The sequence below is a fragment of the Nansenia antarctica genome (genome assembly GCF_963989245.1).
Source record: "Nansenia antarctica genome assembly, chromosome: 3".
Taxonomy (NCBI): Eukaryota; Metazoa; Chordata; class Actinopteri; order Argentiniformes; family Microstomatidae; genus Nansenia; species Nansenia antarctica.
In genome coordinates this window covers 71165401-71188036 of record NC_137688.1, presented here as the reverse complement: position 1 = coordinate 71188036, position 22636 = coordinate 71165401, and the positions used below count along the sequence as shown (strand labels likewise).

The 22636-nt window shown below is 44.5% G+C and overlaps 1 protein-coding gene across 1 annotated transcript in view; it reads left to right on the top strand.

The window, feature by feature from the left end:
• Positions 1-13357, top strand: part of slc6a8 (solute carrier family 6 member 8) — a gene marked incomplete at its 3' end in the record, with an annotated part of 57137 nt that extends 43780 nt beyond the window's left edge. The window contains exons 8-13 of the mRNA XM_080526113.1: positions 4573-4685; positions 6541-6678; positions 7963-8065; positions 9010-9110; positions 10503-10673; positions 13223-13357. Of these exons, the coding sequence (XP_080382239.1) occupies positions 4573-4685; positions 6541-6678; positions 7963-8065; positions 9010-9110; positions 10503-10673; positions 13223-13357 (761 nt within the window). The remainder of the gene's footprint in view (positions 1-4572; positions 4686-6540; positions 6679-7962; positions 8066-9009; positions 9111-10502; positions 10674-13222) is intronic.
• Positions 13358-22636: the final 9279 nt, after the last annotated feature.

The window sequence follows — 22636 nt, the reverse complement described above, 5'->3', positions numbered from 1 at the left end:
GCTGCGTCATTCAGATACAGACGTAGCCTTTGTATCTTTGTAGTGGAGTCTACAAAGACAGAGTAAAATAGTATACAGAGTAAAGGAGTGTACAGAGACAGAGTAAAATAGTATACAGAGTAAAGGAGTGTACAGAGACAGAGTGAACTAGTGTACAGTGAACTGAGGAGGGTGTGTGAGCAGCCACATCTCAGCAGGCATCAGGGGACATCAGCAGTAGGGCATCCAGATAGTGTTACTGGGAATATGTACAGCAGCAGCTAACCGCTAGCAGCTAGCCGCTAGCAGGGTACTCTGACATCCACGTCTGCGGGAAGGTCACAGAGTTAGCGTTAGCATCACGAGGGTAGTGACATCAATATTGAGCTAAAGTCCATGTGTTGATGCCTGCTCACACGCGGAGGGAGAGAAGGAGGGAGAGGGAGAGAGAGAGAGAGGGTGAGAAGGAGGGAGAGAAGGAGAGAGGGAGGGAGAGAAGGAGGGAGAGAGAGAAGGAGGGAGAGAGGGAGGGAGAGAAGGAGAGAGAAGGGGAGGGAGGGAGGGGGAGAGAAAGAGAGAGAAAGAGAGAGAGAGAGAGGGAGGGAGAGAGCGGTGACAAGGACATTGATACACCCAGAGAGACCGTAGTCATAGATCACGCCTGCGTTACTCTCATCTGCACAACGTACCACTCAACATCTACTATACTGGTACTACCTGAGTGCAGTTAGTGTGTGTGTGTGTGTGTGTGTGTGTGTGTGTGTGTGTGTGTGTGTGTGTGTGTGTGCTGGTATGCGAGTGTGTGAATGAGTGTGTGCAGTTATGTAGTATGCAGTATGTGTATGTTTGTGTGTTCATGTGATTGTATGCAGCATGTGTTTGCAAGAGTGTGTGTGTGTGTGTGTGTGTGTGTGTGTGTGTGTGTGAGTGTGTGTGTGTGTATGCGTGTGTGTGTGTGTGTGTGTTAGGAGCGTGCTTGTTTGAAGCTTTCTATTGTGTGTGTGTGTGTGTGTGTGTGTGTGTGTGTGTGTGCGTGCGTGCGTGCGTGCGTGTGCGTGTGTGTGTGTGTGTGTGTGTGTGTGTGTGTTACAGTAATGAGTCTGGGTCTGGTCTGCTTGGTTCTGCGTTAGACTTGTTTTCAGATTCGTCAGATTTCCTTTTTTGCCAAGTTTGTTACAATCGAGAAAAACAACCAACCAACCCCCTCACCCTTCTCCTTTAACAGGGCTGCCATTTCTGTTGCTCCGTCCCATTTCTATGACCTGACTTTGTGATTGACATCAGTTCATTTATATCTATATTATTATCTCTATATTATATCTATTATATTTTTCCGATTTTTTAAGTATTAATTTAAGGATTATTTAACCAGGAACTTTGCCTCTTGAGATGTGCGCATCTCGCTTGCAAGAGGGGTCCTGGAGCTGACTACTGTTGAAGGTAAACAATCTGTTATCTAACGACAGCATTTACACCTTAATCCAGCCTAGCCCAGCCCAGCCCAGCCTAGCACCAGAGACTGCTAGCCTGGCCCAGCAGACAGACAGACAGACAGACAGGTGCAGAGAAGTCCAGCAGTGAAGATGTTCTGTATCAGAATTGATCGACCAACAAACTGTAGCCGTAGGCCCCTCCAAAAATCTAACCTTACTAAACCCAAAACACAATAAAACATTAACTCTTTAGGAACTAATTTATCCGTTTAACTGTGTGTCCACATCAAGAGAGATCTGGTAACCGTGTCTGAGTCTCTCTCCTGCCAGAGGAGGAGGGTAGCCCAGCACAGCAGGCCCGTGACTACCATAGCTACCCCATACGCTACAAACATACCGATAGCAATTTAGCAAAACATATTTATGTTTTTTCCAAGTTTTTTTTTTTTTTTTTTTTTTTTATTGTTTTCTGTGTATGAACCTGGCAGCAGTGGTGGTGCTGCCATGCTTAGTGGTGGAGGTCTAGATCTCATCTACGCTCCCTCAGTCATCAAGACAATTACATCTGAACATCTCCTACCATCACCTCCTTATTGTCTAGCTAAGTTGGAAATGAAAAAACCTGCCATCTTATGCACAACTATAATCCAAATTTACTGTATATACGCTATAGTGAAATTTGTATAGTTGTAGCAGATTCAGATTCACACTCAGAACAAATAGGAATCATTTTACTGACCGCCTCTCTCTTGTCTAGACGAGTGTAGTGTATAGGTCATATTTAATATCAGTTATCGCCACGAACAAGGTCGCTAGGTTACGGCAGCTGAATTCATTTCCCAGTGTAAAAACGTGACAGGGTCTGGTGAAAAAGTCCCCAAGTAGGGCACAGTCATTTTTCAGTTGTTTTCAGCTTTCAAATGATGATTGAATCATACATAAAAAATAGTTGAAGAAGATATGCTTATTTGAATGTTGGTCCACCTCAAACCACAATACCGGAGAAACTCGGTCTGAATCAAAACAGACGCCATCGTGTTGGTAGCTAGCTAGCTAGCAGCTAAGAAAGAACATCGCTATGAACATCTAACTGCCATGTTTAGCACGTCACAACATGCTAATAGAACATCAACATGCTAAAAACACATAATTACACATAACTAGATGATCACACAGTCCTGGCTTTTGAACTTGAACACGTCTTAAAACGTACGTTTGTTTACAAGCCGTGTATCACTAACCCAGTAGCCTACGACAGACGATACAGTGAATCCAAATCACAAATTCTAAGTATTTAGTGATGCTAAAACTGTTGTTTGTTATATCAAGTGGGCTCTTCAACACTTCAACTTTCGTAATATGTATATTAATAAAACAGAAAACCTTTTTTAAGTAGCTTTTTGGTCTTTTCACCCGACCGTGTCACAAATGTAAGAAAAACGACCTGCGATGTGTGAGACCTATTAAGGATCGCACCATGGATAGGCAGTGCAACTCTAGTGATTTTATAACAATGTTACTAATAGTCAAATTAAACTACACAAGTTTAAATAAGCCATTTAAACTTGGTCCACTATACACAACTACCAAGTATCTAAGTTAACACGTTTGGTCGTGTGGCATTCACCCCATTTATATAAATATCACTTAAGCGCCTACATATATTGATTAATCTTTAGCGCCTACATATATTTATTAATCTTTAGCTCCTACAGATATTTATTAATCTTTAGCTCCTACATACAGTATATTTATTAATCGAACGTCTCATCGGCGTCATCAAAAGGCATGACCCTCATTGCTTAGTGTGAAAGTACCTCACTAACAATAGAGTGATATAAAGGCTAGCGAGCATGACCTCAGCCACCCCTCGTAGCTGTTTAGAAACTCAAACGGCCATAATGCTCATACCTCCAGCCCCACACACCCAAACACGCATTTAACCACTAATCCTGCACCCTGTGAAGTTGACGGAATGCGCGAACACAACACCACAACACCACAACAACACAAGAACACAACAACACTCACTAGGGACAGAGAACACCAAGCACCAGATCAGACATATGAACCAGGAAGTAGTACACCTCCCTACACCAGCTTTACACAACAGCACCCCCTCAGGTGCCTCTCTCTCTCTCTACCTCTCTACCTCTCTACCTCTCTTTCTCTCTTTCTCCCTCTCTCTCTCTACCTCTCTTTCTCTCTCTGTCTACCTCTTTCTCTCTCTCTCTCTACCTCTCTCTCTACCTCTCGTTCTCTCTTTCTCTCACTCTCTACCTCTCTTTCTCTCACTCTCTACCTCTCTTTCTCTACCTCTCTCTCTACCTCTCTTTCTCTACCTCTCTCTCTACCTCTCTTTCTCTACCTCTCTTTCTCTCTCTCTCTCTACCTCTCTTTCTCTCTCTCTCTACCTCTCTTTCTCTCTACCTCTCTTTCTCTCGCTCTCTACCTATCTCTCTCTACCTCTCTTTCTCTCACTCTCTACCTCTCTTTCTCTCTCTCTACCTCTCTTTCTCTCTCTCTCTACCTCTCTTTCTCTCTCTCTCTCTACCTCTCTCTACCTCTCTCTCTCTCTCTCTCTCTCTCTACCTCTCTTTCTCTTGCTCTCTACCTCTCTTTCTCTCGCTCTCTACCTCTCTTTCTCTCTCTCTCTACCTCTGCTCTCTTTCTACCTCTCTACCTGTTTCTTTCCCTCTCTCTCTTTCTCGCCATCTCTCTCTTTCTCTCTATTTTTTTCTCTCTCTCTTTCTCTCTCGCTATCTGCTCTACCTCTCAACCTCTCTCTTTCTCTCTCTCTCTACCTCTCTCTTTTTCTCTCTTTCTCTCTCACTATCTGCTTTTACCTCTCTCGCTCTCTCTCTCTACCTCTCTCTTTTTCTCTCTCTCTCTTTTTTTCTCTCGCTATCTGCTCTACCCTCTCTACCCCCTCTCCCCCCCCCCACACACACCTGCCCACCCGCCTCCCCTCTCTCCCCCTCCCCCCTCTCCCTCTCTCTCTCTTTCTCCCCCCTCTGTGCAGTGCTGTATGTATGTCTGTGTGTTCAGTGCAGTGTGTGTGTGTGTGTGTGTGTGTGTGAGTGTGTGTGTGTGTGTGTGTGTGTGGAGAGCCTGGCGTGCAGCCCTGACCCCTGACCCCTGACCCTGCTCCTCTCCTCAGGTCCAGGCCTAGCCTTCATAGCGTACCCTAAGGCCGTGTCCATGATGCCCGCGGCGCCGTTCTGGGCCGCCCTGTTCTTCTTCATGCTGCTGCTGCTGGGCCTGGACAGCCAGGTACGTATGGTATCCACCCACGTATGGTACTGGATGGTACCGGTCCACATTCAATCACAATAGTATTAGTCTAGTAGTAGTAGTAGTCTAGAGGTTAGAGAGGCAGGTAGTCTAGAGGTTAGAGAGGCAGGTAGCCTAGAGGTTAGAGAGGCAGGTAGCCTAGAGGTTAGAGAGGCAGGTAGTCTAGAGGTTAGAGAGGCAGGTAGTCTAGAGGTTAGGGGTCAGGTAGCTTAGAGGTTAGAGAGGCAGGTAGTCTAGAGGTTAGAGAGGCAGGTAGTCTAGAGGTTAGATAGGAAGGTAGTCTAGAGGTTAGAGAGGCAGGTAGCCTAGAGATTAGAGAGGCAGGTAGCCTAGAGGTTAGAGAGGCAGGTAGTCTAGAGGTTAGAGAGGCAGGTAGCCTAGAGGTTAGAGAGGCAGGTAGTCTAGAGGTTAGAGAGGCAGGTAGTCTAGAGGTTAGAGAGGCAGGTAGTCTAGAGGTTAGGGGTCAGGTAGCTTAGAGGTTAGAGAGGCAGGTAGTCTAGAGGCTAGAGAGGCAGGTAGTCTAGAGGTTAGAGAGGCAGGTAGTCTAGAGGTTAGAGAGGCAGGTAGTCTAGAGGTTAGAGAGGCAGGTAGCCTAGAGGTTAGAGGCCGGTTAGCAATCAGAAGGTCACTGGTTCGATCCCCGCCTCAGGAGGGAGCTGCATGTGCCCTTGAGCAAGGCACTTAACTTTACCCTAATTGCTCCAGGGGCTGTGGTTGACCTTGTGCTTAGAGCAGAAAATACCACATTCCAACAATTGACTGACAAGTTGATTGCATGGCAAATAAAGCTATTATTAATATTAATATTATTATTATTATTACTATTATTACTATTATTATTATTATTTTATTTTATTAGTAGTAGTAGTAGCATTATTATTGTTGTTGTTATTAGTATTCTTATTACTATTATACTTGTTTTGTATTATTATTATTATTAGTAGTAGTAGTAGTATTGTTATTATTATTATTTTATTTTTTATCTATTATTATTAGTAGTAGTAGTAGTATTCTTGTTGTTATTATTATTATTATTATTATTATTATTATTATTATTATTATTGTTTTCCTTCAAGGAGCCATAAAGGAAGACCCTGGCTGTGTTCCAGAATGCGTTCTTGCGGTCTATTTCGAGCACGTACCAAGCAGGGAGGAGCTCTATAGAGGGTGCAAGAACGCGTTCTGGAACACCGCCAGAGACTGATTACACTGAGGAGACGCGAGCAGCTCTCTAGCTCACTGTCCGCCATTTTGATTTGACATGACAGGAGGGTGTTGGCCTGCACTGGGGGACATCACACCTCCCAGAATAGTCTGTTTAATCTAGATAACAGGATAGTCTCAGTAGATGTAATCTAGATCTAACAGGATAGTCTCAGTAGGTTTAATCTAGGTCTAACAGGATAGTCTCCGTAGGTTTAATCTAGATCTAACAGGATAGTCTCAGTAGGTTTAATCTAGATCTAACAGGATAGTCTCAGTAGGTTTAATCTAGATAACAGGATAGTCTCAGTAGGTTTAATCTAGATAACAGGATAGTCTCAGTAGGTTTAATCTAGATCTAGGAGACAGGATAGTCTCAGTAGGTTTAATCTAGATCTAACAGGATAGTCTCAGTGTCTGTCACAGTCAATGACAGATAGCTGGCAGGTCTCTAACATCTCTAATTTCAGTTTAAATTTAAAGGGTTTTATTGGCATGGAAACATTTACATTCACGTTTACATTGCCAAAGCAAGTGTGGAAATAAAAATAAATTTAAAAAGAATGAATGTCTAATGTTTCTTTTATCTCTCTTTTCTCTCTCTCTTCTCTCTCTCCTCTCCTCTCTCCAGTTTGTGGGAGTGGAGGGTTTTGTAACTGGGATTCTTGACCTGTTTCCGTCAAAGTATTACATACGCTGGCGTCGTGAGATCGCCGTGCTGATCTGCTGTTTACTGTGCTTCATTATAGATATCTCCATGGTCACACAGGTAAGCTTCATTATAGATCTCTCCATGGTCACACAGATGAGCCTCCCATTGGCCAGCAGCCACACTGGTTCTGTTATAGTTGCCATGGTGATATATCATACGTGACACAGTCTGGTCATTTGGTCCTCATGTCGGGATCTGATGTAATGATCTGACTTTTCTTTCCAAAAATGTGAATACATTTCTGCGTTGTTGAAAACCAACGACACATCGCTAGTCAGCTAACACTGCTTGTTTTGTGAGCCTGCTAACAATGTAAAGTAGTGTTCGAGTTAACTAGGTAACAATGTAAAGTAGTGTTCTAGTTAAATAGGTAACAATGTAAAGTAGTGTTCTAGTTAACTAGGTAACAATGTAAAGTAGTGTTCTAGTTAACTAGGTAACAATGTAAAGTAGTGTTCTAGTTAACTAGGTAACAATGTAAAGTACCGTAGTGTTCTAGTTAACTAGGTAACAATGTAAAGTAGTGTTCTAGTTAACTAGGTAACAATGTCAAGTAGTGTTCTAGGTAACAATGTAAAGTAGTGTTCTAGTTAACTAGGTAACAATGTAAAGTAGTGTTCTAGTTAACTAGGTAACAATGTAAAGTAGTGTTCTAGTTAACTAGGTAGCAATGTAAAGTAGTGTTCTAGGTAACAATGTAAAGTAGTGTTCTAGTTAACTAGGTAACAATGTAAAGTAGTGTTCTAGTTAACTAGGTAACAATGTAAAGTAGTGTTCTAGTTAACTAGGTAACAATGTAAAGTAGTGTTCTAGTTAACTAGGTAACAATGTAAAGTAGTGTTCTAGTTAACTAGGTAACAATGTAAAGTAGTGTTATAGTTAACTAGGTAACAATGTAAAGTAGTGTTCTAGTTAACTAGGTAACAATGTAAAGTAGTGTTCTAGTTAACTAGGTAACAATGTAAAGTAGTCTTCTAGTTAACTAGGTAGCAGTGGGGATTACTCACCCAATCCATTGCGTTGTTGCAGCATTTTGGCTTGACTAGCGAGTTTGTGTTGTGATTCTCAACAACGTTGAAACATAGTTCCGCGTTTCAAAAGAAAAGTCTGAACATTTTGATTGGTTGCCGACATGTGGACCAAATGATCAGACTGTGTCACGTACAGATATCAGTAGACAAGTCTGATATGGTGATATATCATATACTACATATCAGTAGATGTCTGATTCTGTTATAGATGATACGGCCCCTCATATCCATGACCCATGTTATTAGTGATCAGTGTTTCTCATCCCAGGTGTGTGTGTGTGTGTGTGTGTGTGTGTGTGTGTGTCCTCAGGGAGGGATGTATGTCTTCCAGCTGTTTGACTACTACTCTGCCAGTGGTATGACCCTGCTGTGGCAAGCATTCTGGGAATGCATAGTTGTCTCCTGGGTCTATGGTAAGACACTCTCACACACACACACACACACACACACACACACACACACACAGACACAGTCGCCCATGTGACCCTCACACACACACACACACACACACACACACACACCACACACACACACACACACACACTACACATACTCACACACCACACACACACACACACTCACACACACACACAGGACATACGCACACACACACACACACTCACACATACTCACACACACACACACACACACACACTCACACATACTCACACACACACACACACACACACACACACTCACACATACTCACACACACACACACGCACACTCACACACACACACACTCACACACACACACACACACACACACAGTACTTTACAACTATGGCTGTCATGTACTCTAGCAGAGGTATCTTGAGGTATCTGTACATAGATACCATAGCTGTACATATCTTACTACTATCCTCTCCTGTATACCTCTAACTAGCGTACCTGCCATACTGTACCTATGATATCACTATCATGTTTTGTATCACTACTTACTTGCACTTCTGGTTAGATGCTAAACTGCATTTCGTTGCCTGGTTCTTGTAACTCTGCCATCACAATAAAGTTGAATCATCTAATTGATCCATTTAAATTATGACATCATGTGTTACAAACAATAATTGTAGTATGCTGTATGGTGCTGTGTGAGTGGAAACACAATGAGTAGAACAGACACTCCATAGTGGTGTACTGGACCAGCGGCCATCTTGAGAACAAGGTTTGGAATCTACAGGACAATTCCATGTCGGCCATTTTGGGTGAACTAGCCACAGTGCTGTGTTCTGTTCTCAGAGTTGTCCAACCCTGTTCTACTCATTCTGTTTCTACGTCCGACATCTTTCCTTGAGTAGGAGAGGTTAGGGTTAGAGGTCAGGGTCAGAGGTCGTGACCTTTTGCTGTTGTCCTCCAGGTGCTGACAGGTTCATGGACGACATCGCTCGTATGATTGGCTACCGGCCCATGCCCTGGATGAAGTGGTGCTGGTCTTTTATCACTCCATGTGTTTGCATGGTAAGTCGTGTTTAGCACCGTAGCTTAGAGAAATTGGTTCGTACCAAAGGTTACACCATAGCTTAGCACCATAGGGCTGCCAAGTTTCACCAAAAGTTTGGAGTGAGATTTTTTGGCGGTGGAGCGACCCAAAACTGTGCACGTTTTGGCAGCGGCGGCCCCTCTCTCCCACCCAATTATTTGTGCTAGTTTCCTGCAATTTTACATGTTGTTCATAATAAACCAGCACAAGAAATGAAAATAATAAATAATAACATTTTATAAAAGAAAAAAATTCTGACAATATATCATATTTATGAAATCTTAATAAACAAATACAGTAGCCTACAGACTCTAAAAGAAAAATTTACCCCATCAACGGGTCTTTCTGCTGACCAAGGGTCTTTCTGCTGCTGACCAAGGGGCTGAGTCCTGTTGATGGGGCCCAATTTTCTTTTAGACTCTGTAGGCTACTGTATTTGTTTATTAAGACTTACATAAATATGATATATTGTCTGAATTTGTCTTGTTTTATCAAATGTTCCAATTATGTTTATTTCTTGTGCTGGTTTATTATGAACAACATGTAAAATTGCAGGAAACTAGCACAAATAATTGTGTGGGAGAGAGGGGCCGCCGCTGCCAAAACGTGCACAGTTTTGGGTCGCTCCACCGCCAAAAAATCTCACTCCAAACTTTTGGTGAAACTTGGCAGCCCTTAAGGCTTTATTGAAACGATGTTTAACTTATGATTTACTAGCACTGGCGCCCCCACCCCGCCCTTGGGCCCGTGGTGGTCGTGGTCCCGAGGAGCGGGGCCCCTACTGTGAGGGGTGTCCCTTATTTCTCTGACTGAAAGGTGGCAACCCTAGTACCATAGCAAGTTTATTTGTATAGCACATTTCATACAACAGGGGCAATTCAAAGTGCTTTACATACAGCATTAAATATAAAAATATAAAAATGTTGGTCCAAGACAATTTTGTGATTTGGTTGCAATTAGGAGTACTTTGAATTCAATTCTCTGAGAGACTGGTAGCCAGTGTAGCACCGTAGCTTAGCACCATAGCTTTCATGATTAAGCACCGTAGATGTTATGGAATATCCATTTGTTATAGTTAGATGATTATATATAGCTAGAATGTTTATTCATATAGATTAGATGACTCCTAACCAGAAAATCAGGGGGGATGGTGGATTTGATCATGGGGACAATTTTAGCATCCCCACAGCGTCAGTGACTTCAGTGTCAGTGACTTGGTAAAAATGACATAAGGGATGGAAAGGGGGGGATGGCAGTTTTAGAAGGGGGATGATTTTGACTGTTTTTATTTTAGGGGGGGATGCCATCCCCCTTCATCCCCCCTCAACTCGAGTGCTGCTTCTAACACACAACCCTCCTCTGGTCCACAGGGCATCTTCCTGTTCCACCTGATTAACTACAAGCCCCTGACGTACAACAAGCAGTATGTGTACCCGTGGTGGGGGGAGGTGATCGGCTGGTGCATGGCGCTGTCCTCCATGCTCTGCATCCCCGTCAGCGTGCTCTACAAGCTCTTCAGAGCCAAGGGCACCTTCAAACAGGTCAGTAAGAATCATAATCATAATCATAACTTTTTATTTGGATAGCGCTTTTCCTGTAAGTAAAGTGAAAGTAAGTAAAATGTATTTATACAGCACCTTTCCCAGACCAAGGGTCACAAAGTGCTTTACAGAGCAAGGAAGAAACACAAATAAAACATAATACAAGAGAGAAAGCCACAAACGTTGCAGCTCAAAGTGCTCCAATCATTATATAATCATTTAATTATTTAGTCATTTAAAGGCAATATTAAAAAGATGGGTTTATAGTCTTGACTTGAACATAATGTGCTGAGGTTGCATCCCTAATGTAAACTGGCAGTGAGACACAATCTGGAGCATAAAATGAGAACACAGCCTCACCAAATCTATGTGGTACACAGAGAAAACCAGCGTCAGAAGACCTGAGAGCTCTATTGGGCTGATATGCTAGCAGAAGACCTGAGAGCTCTATTGGGCTGATATGCTAGCAGAAGACCTGAGAGCTCTATTGGGCTGATATGCTAGCAGAAGACCTGAGAGCTCTATTGGGCTGATATGCTAGCAGAAGACCTGAGAGCTCTATTGGGCTGATATGCTAGCAAAAGGTCTGAACATATTCTGGTGCTGTGCCAGTGAGAGCTTTATAAACAAGCAGAAGGATCTGTGCTGGTTCAGACAGGTCAGGCCATGGTCCTAGACCACTGGACCACCCCAGGACCACTGGACCACCCCAGGCCATGGTGCTAGACCACTGGACCACCCCAGGCCATGGTGCTAGACCACCGGACCACCCCAGGCCATGGTACTAGACCACTGGACCACCCCAGGCCATGGTCCTAGACCACTGGACCACCCCAGGCCATGGTACCAGACCACTGGACCACCCCAGGCCATGGTACCAGACCACTGGACCACCCCAGGCCATGGTGCTAGACCACTGGACCACCCCAGGACCACTGGACCACCCCAGGCCATGGTACCAGACCACTGGACCACCCCAGGACCACCGGACCACTCCAGGCCATGGTACCAGACCCCTGGACCACCCCAGGCCATGGTGCTAGACCACTGGACCACCCCAGGCCATGGTGCTAGACCACTGGACCACCCCAGGCCATGGTGCTAGACCACTGGACCACCCCAGGCCATGGTACCAGACCACTGGATCACCCCAGGCCATGGTCCTAGACCACTGGACCACCCCAGGCCATGGTCCTAGACCACTGGACCACCCCAGGACCACTGGACCACCCCAGGCCATGGTACCAGACCACTGGACCACCCCAGGCCATGGTCCTAGACCACTGGACCACCCCAGGACCACCGGACCACCCCAGGCCATGGTGCTAGACCACTGGACCACCCCAGGCCATGGTGCTAGACCACTGGACCACCCCAGGCCATGGTACCAGACCACCGGACCACTCCAGGCCTGAGCATCAGCCTGATTTAGACTTGGATAAACGTGGCGAAGATCTTTCAACTTTGGAATGTAAAATGTGATGGTGGGAAAGCTACTGTTCACCCAGTCTGTCCCCATAGGACCAGAACAGGGTCAGAGGTCAGAGGCCAGTCAGGGCCTGTTAATCACACAAACAGTTTTATGTCCACACTGAGAAATAGAGTGTTTCTCTCTCTCTCGGTTTATTAGGATCCCCATTAGCTAACGCTATGACATTAGCTAGTCTTCCTGGGGTCCGACACAAAAATCATATTTGGACAATTGTCACCATTGTATACATACAGACATCATAATAACAAAAAACAAAACAAAAAAAATAAAGAAAAACCAAAGAAAATAAATGAAATTAGATTTTAATAGATTTTAGTAGATGTGTCCTAGGTCTAGGTGGTAGTAGATGTGTCCTAGGTCTAGGTGGTAGTAGATGTGTCCTAGGTCTAGGTGGTAGTAGATGTGTCCTAGGTCTAGGTGGTAGTAGATGTGTCCTAGGTCTAGGTGGTAAGAGATGTGTCCTAGGTCTAGGTGGTAGGAGATGTGTCCTAGGTCTAGGTGGTAAGAGATGTGTCCTAGGTCTAGGTGGTAAGAGATGTGTCCTAGGTCCAGGTGGTAAGAGATGTGTCCTAGGTCTAGGTGGTAGTAGATGTGTCCTAGGTCTAGGTGGTAAGAGATGTGTCCTAGGTCTAGGTGGTAAGAGATGTGTCCTAGGTCTAGGTGGTAGTAGATGTGTCCTAGGTCTAGGTGGTAAGAGATTTGTCCTAGGTCTAGGTGGTAGTAGATGTGTCCTAGGTCTGTTGCGTGTGACCTGTGTGATTGTTGTGGTTTAACTGAAGTAACAAACATGTGTGGTCTGGGGTGGTCCAGTGGTCTAGCACCGTGGTCTACAGTGCACACATATTCCCATGTCGGCATGGGTTAGAATCCGGCCCCATGGCCTGCTGACATGCCCTCTCTCCCTTCTTCTCCTTACTTTCCTGCCTGTCTTCACTGTGTCTGTCCAATAAAAATGAAAAAAATATGAGTGGGACTGCCCCACTCAGAAAAAATAATAATTTTAAAAAAGGAAGTAACAAACATGTTTTCTTGTTTCTTCTTCTTCTCCGCCCCTCAGCGGTATGAGATGCTGACCCAGCCCGTGTGGAGCGCCCACCACCTGGAGTACATGGCCCCCGACATCAAGAGCCTGGCCTCCCTCTCCCCCGGCACGGAGGACAACAAGGTCATCATCTTCGAAAGCGTGATGTAGACCTGAGAGACCCTCCTCCACAGCCAGAGCCTGACTAGCTAGCTACCCCTCCCAGGGCAAGGTGGTGCACCAACAACAACAACAACAACAACAACAACCGTGTCTCCACCTGGATGTGTTTTATTCATCTGGGTTTGTTGACACTCAGACAGACAGACAGACAGACAGACAGACAGTAGAAATTCATTGTTATGACCAATTATGACCGTAGGATTGTCGTTTGTTTCACAACGTTCTAGAACTTTAACCAAAAATATCTTATAATTCAATATGGGTTCTAGAATTATTCTCCATCTTGGATGTTGGTTATCAATGTCCTGATTTTGGTTGTTTTTGATGGAGTGGTTATGCACCACCTTGTTTTTGGAGGGTGTGTGTGTGTGTGTGTGCGTGTGTGTGTGTGTGTTTGTTGTGTTGGGTTGACCTGACTACGGCACACACACACACACACACACACACACACACACACACTGGCTCCGCCTCCACCAGCTACTCTCCCAGGCCTCAGTCATGCGTACATGGGTGTCACCACCTCACCTACTGGCAGAGTTCCTATTGGCTAGCTTCAAGACTGGCAGGTCACATGGCCCCTTGGACTGGCACATTACTGCAGACACACACACGCGTCAGGGAGGAGGGATTGTGTATTCATTCTAGTATTCTAACTTTCCTAAATCCTCCTTTTCTTGCTCAAAAGTTTAATACAGTAGATCTTCAGCGTCTTTGAGCCTCGGAAAAGCGCTATATAAATCCAATGAATTATTATTATTATTATTATTATCTTGGCTTCTTACATAAAACGCTTAATTTGTCAAGTATTATATGACCATTGGAATACAATAACAATATGCTATGTATATGAACAAAAACATACAGTATATAGATTTAGGTATTTATTTACATTTGGCGCGATTTGCCGTATAGATACACTTTATTAGTTGAAGCCTGTCTTCTATTGGCCCTAAAGCTGTTATAATAGTTAAAGCTGTTATAATAGTTGTTATAATAGTTGTTATAATAGTTGTTATAATAGTTAAAGCTGTTATAATAGTTGTTATAATAATATGTTATAGTAGTTGTTATAATAGTTAAAGCTGTTATAATAGTTGTTATAATAGTTGTTATAATAGTTAAAGCTGTTATAATAGTTGTTATAATAGTTAAAGCTGTTATAATAGTTGTTATAATAGTTAAAGCTGTTATAATAGTTGTTATAATAGTTAAAGCTGCTATAATAGTTCTTATAATAATATGTTATAATAGTTATTATAATAGTTAAAGCTGCTATAATAGTTGTTATAATAATATGTTATAATAGTTGTTATAATAGTATGTTATAATAGTTGCCAAACCTGTCAAAGTGATGTCTTTGAGCGTTGAGCGTGTGTGTGTGTGTAATGTGTCTTTCAAGATGGCCGCCCTCCTCAGACCTGTGTTTTAGACATAATTAAAGATTGATTTAAGTGCCAAACGGAGTATCCTTGTCCATATCTGGCTAGCACCAGACTGTGGTCCTGGCTAGCACCAGACTGTGGTCCTGGCGGTTTGAACACGTCTAGTAAGCAGACAGTGTAGAGGTCAGAGGTCACGTCCAGTCCAGTATCAACCGGTTTGGGACTGAGAAGTCCTGATGACGTCGTCTTCTCTTGATAAGAAAGAGAGAGACCAGTCAGGAAAAACAGAACATCAGTGATAATAACCCTGACTACGTCAATTACAATCACAACGTCGATGAGAATCTGAAAAAAAACTGTACAAATTGATCAGTATTGAATCCAGTAGAACCGACAGATCTGAACAGAACCGACAGATCTGAACAGAACCAGTGTCCACTGAGTAGACGAAGAAGAAGTATTGAATCCACTAGAGTTTCAGTGAGTAGATGTCAGAATTGAGTCTAATAGAGTTTCAGTGAGTCAGTATTGAGTCTCAGTGAGTCAGTATTGAGTCTAATAGAGTCTCATTGAGTCAGTATTAGTCAGTATTGAGTCTAATAGAGTCTCATTGAGTCAGTATTAGTCAGTATTGAGTCTAATAGTCTGATAGGGCTTTCACACCGGCAGTTCCGAACACCGGTTCGCGTTCGCGTTCGGAAACCTCCGAACGTTGGCGCTGTCTGGCGAAAGATACACTGGTATGAACGCGGGCTCGTTCGCCAGACAGCGCCAACGTTCGGAGGTTTCCGAACGCGAACCGGCGTTCGGAACTGCCGGTGTGAAAGCCCTATCAGTGAGTCAGTATTGGGTCTAATAGAGTTTCAGTGTGTCAGTATTGGGTCTAATAGACTCTCCGTGAGTCAGTATTCAGTCTAATAGACTCTTAGTGAGTCAGTATTGGGTCTACCCCTGGTAAGACGCTGCCCCCCCCCCACCAGCTGCTGGTCCCAGCAGCCAGACAGACAGACAGACAGAGCCAGGAGGCTGTAAGGCGATCCGCCAGGCCGCCTCCACTCAGTATTACCCAGAGGGCCATAGGGCAGTATCCCCTGTGACCACGCCGCTGTCAGAGAGGAGAGGGAGGTGTACACAGACGCCAAGCGTTGCCTTATGTCGTTTGTCTTAAATCTAGAAACCCGATTGTCAAATCTGACTATAGCCAAATCCTTCCAGCTGTTCTGAGGCGCGGTCTTGAAGCTAAGCTAACTCTGGGAACTCTGCCGTTTATAAACCATGACACGGGAAAAACACAAATGATTCATTTGGGGGGAAAAATCAAAATAGTGACAAATTATTAGAATGTACAAATATTACGAAATAATGCAAGGCTACAAAAACTACATTTGCACATTGTTGTAAAATAAACTCGCTAGCACTTTTGAATCGTGTTAGAATAACAGTTTTTGTTTTGTTTTACATATTGTAAAATGAATCAGAGATTTATTTTGTGAAGGCTTTTATTTTGCTTATACATACAGTATAAAAAATATATATATTGAATATCTTTAATGTGTGTTATATTTTAAGACGTTTGATGCAGTATGTAATTTTGATGATGATGATGATGATGATGATGAAGATTTCTAAAAGGGGAAGAGCGCTGTCATGCGCTAGGGGAGGTCCGGCCACTCAAAGGGATTTTTGGTTTGTAATATCATAAGTGCTCAAGTGTTAATTAAGAGTAGTCGTTAGATTATCTGTGTGTTTAATTAATTACAGTATTTCCTTCCGACCACCCAGAGCTCCGACCACCAAGTTCCTTTTTAATAATCGACCTTTTCATTTGGTCCGCACAACAACAACAACAACAGTTTTACAAAGTACATTTTATATTTAAAAAATTAAGCATTCAAAGACAATTTTCGGAAGATATTTTCGTCGATCATGATTTGTAATACTTTTAGTACTTCTTCATGTTTAACACAAAGTCTATTTGAAGTAGACTTGTTATCCAGACCTTTGTTAAAGACAGACTCTGTTCTGTGTGTCGCTGCTGGACTGCCTGCCTGGGTGGTTGTAACTAACTACACCTGGCAAAGACACTCTGTCACCTGTCACACACCTGTTCTTGACTCTGAAACTTGGAGACGAGACACACACGACACACACTCCATCCTAAACGCAGAGCGACAGTCGAGCTCGACGCCTTTAAACCTGGTGGTCGTATTACACAACATTAACATTGTTGGTAGTGATATATATACAACTTTAACATTGTTGGTAGTGATATATATACAACTTTAACATTGTTGGTAGTGATATATATACAACTTTAACATTGTTGGTAGTGATATATACAACTTTAACATTGTTGGTAGTGATATATACAACTTTAACATTGTTGGTAGTGATATATACAACATTAACATTGTTGGCAGTGATATATACAACATTAACATTGTTGGTAGTAATATATATACAACTTTAACATTGTTGGTAGTGATACACAACATTAAGTGCCACTCTCACATTTGAGGACACAATGCTAATGCTAACAGCAGATATTTTAACTATCATTATTTCATTTTTTTTACATTATAGCCTGGGTTGGTCTAAAGGTGAGACAGTAAAACGTAGTCATTAAATGTAGAAAAACTATGAAATGTACATTACCTGAACCATATGTATGGTGTCATCATTTCCGCCCTGCCAAATTGCTCTGGACAGTATCTTTGCTCCAACGGATATCTCTGGGGGAACGGTGAACTATTTTAGATTCTCTAACAAAAAATTATAAACTCTCCTTTGTATAATAACGGTACTTTAACCCAACTCTGATTGTACTGTATATTCTATGGAACTACCCCAAAACAAACAGATTATCCTGGTAATATTATAACTGTGTGTTATAACTGTACAGTTTGGTGTTCCACCTGATAACTGTGAACGATGCATAAAGAATCATCATCATCTGATAATTCTGATTAATAAGTATGTTAAGTGACCCAAACAAAACAAGCTATGCAAATTGAGAAGTAACACTTGTTAGGAGTGCCTGCTCCCATGACGACCAGATGGCTCACAGCATCTGGAACCATCCGTCTAACTATGAACAAGACACCCAGACAACAACACTAGTACACCAGGACGGAGTCATCTCCAGACTACCGTGATTCCATCTCTCAGCTATTCTCATTTCCTTGGTGTGAAAGATAGCGAGAGAGAGATGGAGAGAGAGAGAGATATGGAGAGATGGAGAGAGCGAGTACTGTATCTAATCAGAGACAATGTGATGATGATGATGATGATGATAATGAGGAGGAGTTGTTTGGAGAAGGATATTGTCCAGAGAAGACATGCTGAGGTAGCACCATCACAACTCAACTTTGATAAATTGTGCTTGTGTAATATCATGTGAGATGTAACAGCAAGTCTTCCATTCATAACATAGACTAGTTGATCGATCAGTAGAGTTATTGACAACAGTGACTGTAGAACTCTGTGTTCCATTGCGATGACCTCACAATGGGGTCATGACCTCACAACTATCATGACTGTAGAACTCTGTGTTCCATCGGCCTCCGTCCAGCAGATGAACACAACCATCGTCATGCTTCACTGTGATTCTGTGCTAAAACATCCACTTGTCCGAATCTGAGTAAAAACAAAAATGGCAATAAAACTAACTTCATGAAGAAACCTCGGAATCCCTGCATCTGTTTGTGTGTGAGAGGTGTGTGTGTGAGGTGTGTGTGTGTGGTAGTGGATGTGAGGTGTGTGTGTGAGAGGTGTGTGTGTGTGAGAGGTGTGTGTGTGAGGTGTGTGTGTGAGAGGTGTGTGTGAGAGGTGTGTGTGTGAGAAGTGTGTGTGAGGTGTGTGTGTGTGAGAGGTGTGTTTCAGTACCCGCCTTTCATGACTTTTCCTAGATATGTGCGTTCTACCACCCAGTATCTTTACACTTTCAGGATGAGCTAGTATAAAGCTATTTTATAACTTTTTAGGCAGGTTAATTTACAAGGCGGCCAACTAGTGGTCGTTGTGTGTAAGTAGCAGCTTCCCACTGTAAAGACTATGGTAATTTGACCCCCGAGGCGGCTCTTATGGTAGGTGAAAAAGGCACGGCTGTTCTAGTGTTAAGATGGAGTGTTCAAACCTGCCTCCAAGGGCGATCGTGACGCTGTGTCAGCCTAGCCTAGCCTGACCAGCAGCAGCAGTAAGCTATGTTAGCCAAGCCTAGCCTGAACAGCAGCAGCAGTAAGCTATGTTAGCCAAGCCTAGCCTAGCCTGACCAGCAGCAGCAGTAAGCTATGTTAGCCTAGCCAGGCCTAGCCTGACCAGCAGCAGCAGTAAGCTATGTTAGCCTAGCCTAGCCTAGCCTGACCAGCAGCAGCAGTAAGCTATGTTAGCCTAGCCAGGCCTAGCCTGACCAGCAGCAGCAGTAAGCTATGTTAGCCTAGCCTAGCCTGGCCTGACCAGCAGCAGCAGTAAGCTATGTTAGCCTAGCCTAGCCTAGCCTGACCAGCAGCAGCAGTAAGCTATGTTAGCCTAGCCTAGCCTGGCCTGACCAGCAGCAGCAGTAAGCTATGTTAGCCTAGCCTAGCCTAGCCTGAACAGCAGCAGCAGTAAGCTATGTTAGCCTAGCCAGGCCTAGCCTGACCAGCAGCAGCAGTAAGCTATGTTAGCCTAGCCTAGCCTAGCCTGAACAGCAGCAGCAGTAAGCTATGTTAGCCTAGCTAGGCCTGGCCTGACCAGCAGCAGCAGTAAGCTATGTTATGTTAGCCTAGCCTCCGTTAGCCTCAGTCTCAGCGCCCCCCAGTGCTGGAAGGCCGTGTGAGCCAACTGGGGGGTTGCTGCTGCTGATGCGGTTCCAACCGGTTTTAATGACAAATGTCCAGTTTGTCAGAGCAGTGCAGCTGCCTTATTAAGCCAGGGCTGTGCGGGGGTCTGTCGGGGGGGGAGGGGGGGGTCCTGTCAGCTATGTTTAGCCACTGGCCCCTGTGCAGACCTGGGCTATTTCTGCCCAGCTTGGCCTTCAAGCCCCCGCTGTAGGAGGCTATCTGAGAGGACAGCTGCCCCCCACCCCTCCCTCCCTCCCCCCACCCCTCCCTCTCTCCCACCCTCCCTCCCTCCCCCCACCCCTCCCTCCCTACCTCCCCCCATCCCTCCCCCCACCCCTCCCTCCCACCCTCCCTCTCTGCCTCCCTCTCTCACTCCCAGCACCTCCACCCCCTCTTCTCTCGCTCCCTCCCTCCCTCCCTTCCTTCCAGTAGTCTAAAGTTGCCTAGCTCGGCCTTCAGTCCTATCTGAGAGAGACAGCTGCCCCCCCCCCCCCCCTACCCACCACACACACACACACACACACACACACACACACACACACACACACAGCCTGCTGCTCACACACACACACACACACACACACACACACACACACACACACACACAGCAGACACGTATGTGATGTGAGTCATGGTATTCGGGGTCGGAGGTCAGTGTGTGACTCTGCCAGGAGAAGGGACTTTCCTCAGGCTGCAGCAGGCTGTGTGTGTGTGTGTGTGTGTGTGTGTGTGTGTGTGTGTGTGTGTGTGTGTGTGCGTGTGTGTGTGTGTGTGTGAGCAGCAGCCTGTGTGTGTGTGGGGGGAGGTTGGGGGGATGTGGGGGGGATGTGCAGCCCTGGACACATGTCATGAATGGAGCTGACTGCTGTTGTCGTCTCAGTACTCCAGTACTCTGGGTAATGACAATAAACCAGATTAGATTAGATTACAGTCAGCTTTATTAACCTTACTGTCATTGCAGAGTACAAGTACCAGACAACGATATGCAGTTTAGCATCTAACCAGAAGTGCAGATAGTGATAAAACATGATAGTGATACTGTATATGTACAGTATGGCTAGGACACTAATTAAAGCCCAAGGGCTGGTGTTCTACCTCCCCCAGCCTCCCCTGGTGTTCTACCTCCCCCAGCCTCCCCTGGTGTTCTACCTCCCCCAGCCTCCCCTGGTGTTCTACCTCCCCCAGCCTCCCCTGGTGTTCTACCTCCCCCAGCCTCCCCTGGTGTTCTACCTCCCCCAGCCTCCCCCTGGTGTTCTACCTCCCCCAGCCTCCCCCTGGTGTTCTACCTCCCCCAGCCTCCCCTGGTGTTCTACCTCCCCCAGCCTCAACTGGTGTTCTACCTCCCCCAGCCTCCCCTGGTGTTCTACCTCCCCCAGCCTCCCCTGGTGTTCTACCTCCCCCAGCCTCCCCTGGTGTTCTACCTCCCCCAGCCTCCCCTGGTGTTCTACCTCCTCCAGCCTCCCCTGGTGTTCTACCTCCCCCAGCCTCCCCTGGTGTTCTACCTCCCCCAGCCTTCCCTGGTGTTCTACCTCCCCCGGCCTCCCCTGGTGAACCTAAGGACCCTGCCCTGGTTCACGTCAGGTCTTATCAGGTGAGATGTCTTGCTCGCCAATCTCAGCTCCAGAACTTTGGTCAAAGTTCCATTGTCCTTCTGTTGTTTTATTAGGTAGCCAAACAGGAGCTGGAGATAAGCATCAGATTCAAACCCAGTAAAGCTTTATTTTCCCACACGTGTCTCCTCTGTCACAGGTGCTGTGTACAGTTACTGTAGTATGACTGTAGTATGACTGTAGTATAGTATGACTGTAGTATGACTGTAGTATAGTATGACTGTAGTATGACTGTAGTATAGTATGACTGTAGTATTGTATGACTGTAGTATAGTATGACTGTAGTATGACTGTAGTATAGTATGACTGTAGTATGACTGTAGTATAGTATGACTGTAGTATGACTGTAGTATAGTATGACTGTAGTATGACTGTAGTATGACTGTAGTATAGTATGACTGTAGTATGACTGTAGTATGGTATGACTGTAGTATGACTGTAGTATGACTGTAGTATGACTGTAGTATGACTGTAGTATAGTTTGACTGTAGTATGGTATGACTGTAGTATGACTGTAGTATGACTGTAGTATAGTATGACTGTAGTATGGTATGACTGTAGTATGACTGTAGTATGACTGTAGTGTAGTATGACTGTAGTATGACTGTAGTATGGTATGACTGTAGTATGACTGTAGTATGACTGTAGTATAGTATGACTGTAGTATGACTGTAGTATAGTATGTAGTATGACCAGTGGTGTGCCGTCAGGGCCAGCAAGGCCTTCTCTGCTGGCCTAAACACCATCAGAATATACATTTTATTTAAATATATTTTTTCCACAAATATGTATTAATGATTCCCCATAGTCTATTCTCTTCATTTCATAGCTTTCCTCTTGGTTGCGCTGCTTCCAGTCTCCGATTGAGATTTGGAGGGCTGGCCTTTATGTTAGAGCTTTTATCCAATCAAAATGTGTTGCCAGGGGGCTCCAAAATCTGCCCGCCTGCACAATAAACCGTGCCGCGAATACGACCTGTAACTTAACGTTGAACGAGAAAACCTGTGGCGTTCCTAGTGGAAACCTACGTAGATTTCGAGTTGGCGAGCAAAAGCAACAACGGCGCCTGCTGTAAGGCTCAATGATGTCAGCACCCAGCACGTCTTTTGATTGGATACGCACTATTGATACGCACTATTGATATTCACTATTGAGATGCGTAACTTTGCCGGTAGATGTGGGACTTTTGAACACCTTTGGGGACACCCGAGTGGATTTACAGCTCAACGAACAAGTGCGCAGGGAAACGGAGCTCCACAACGAAAGGGTGATCAGTATGTCCCTATTTTTGCTCACCCTTTCGTTGACTGATCGCTAATACTGATCGATTGTGTCCTGTTTTTGGGTAAACAATAACTTTCATTTAGGGGACACGATGAAAGCGCCGAGTCCACAAACAGAGGAAACTACGTTGAGCTTCTTTCTTTTCTTGCTGAAAACAACCCAGATTTACAT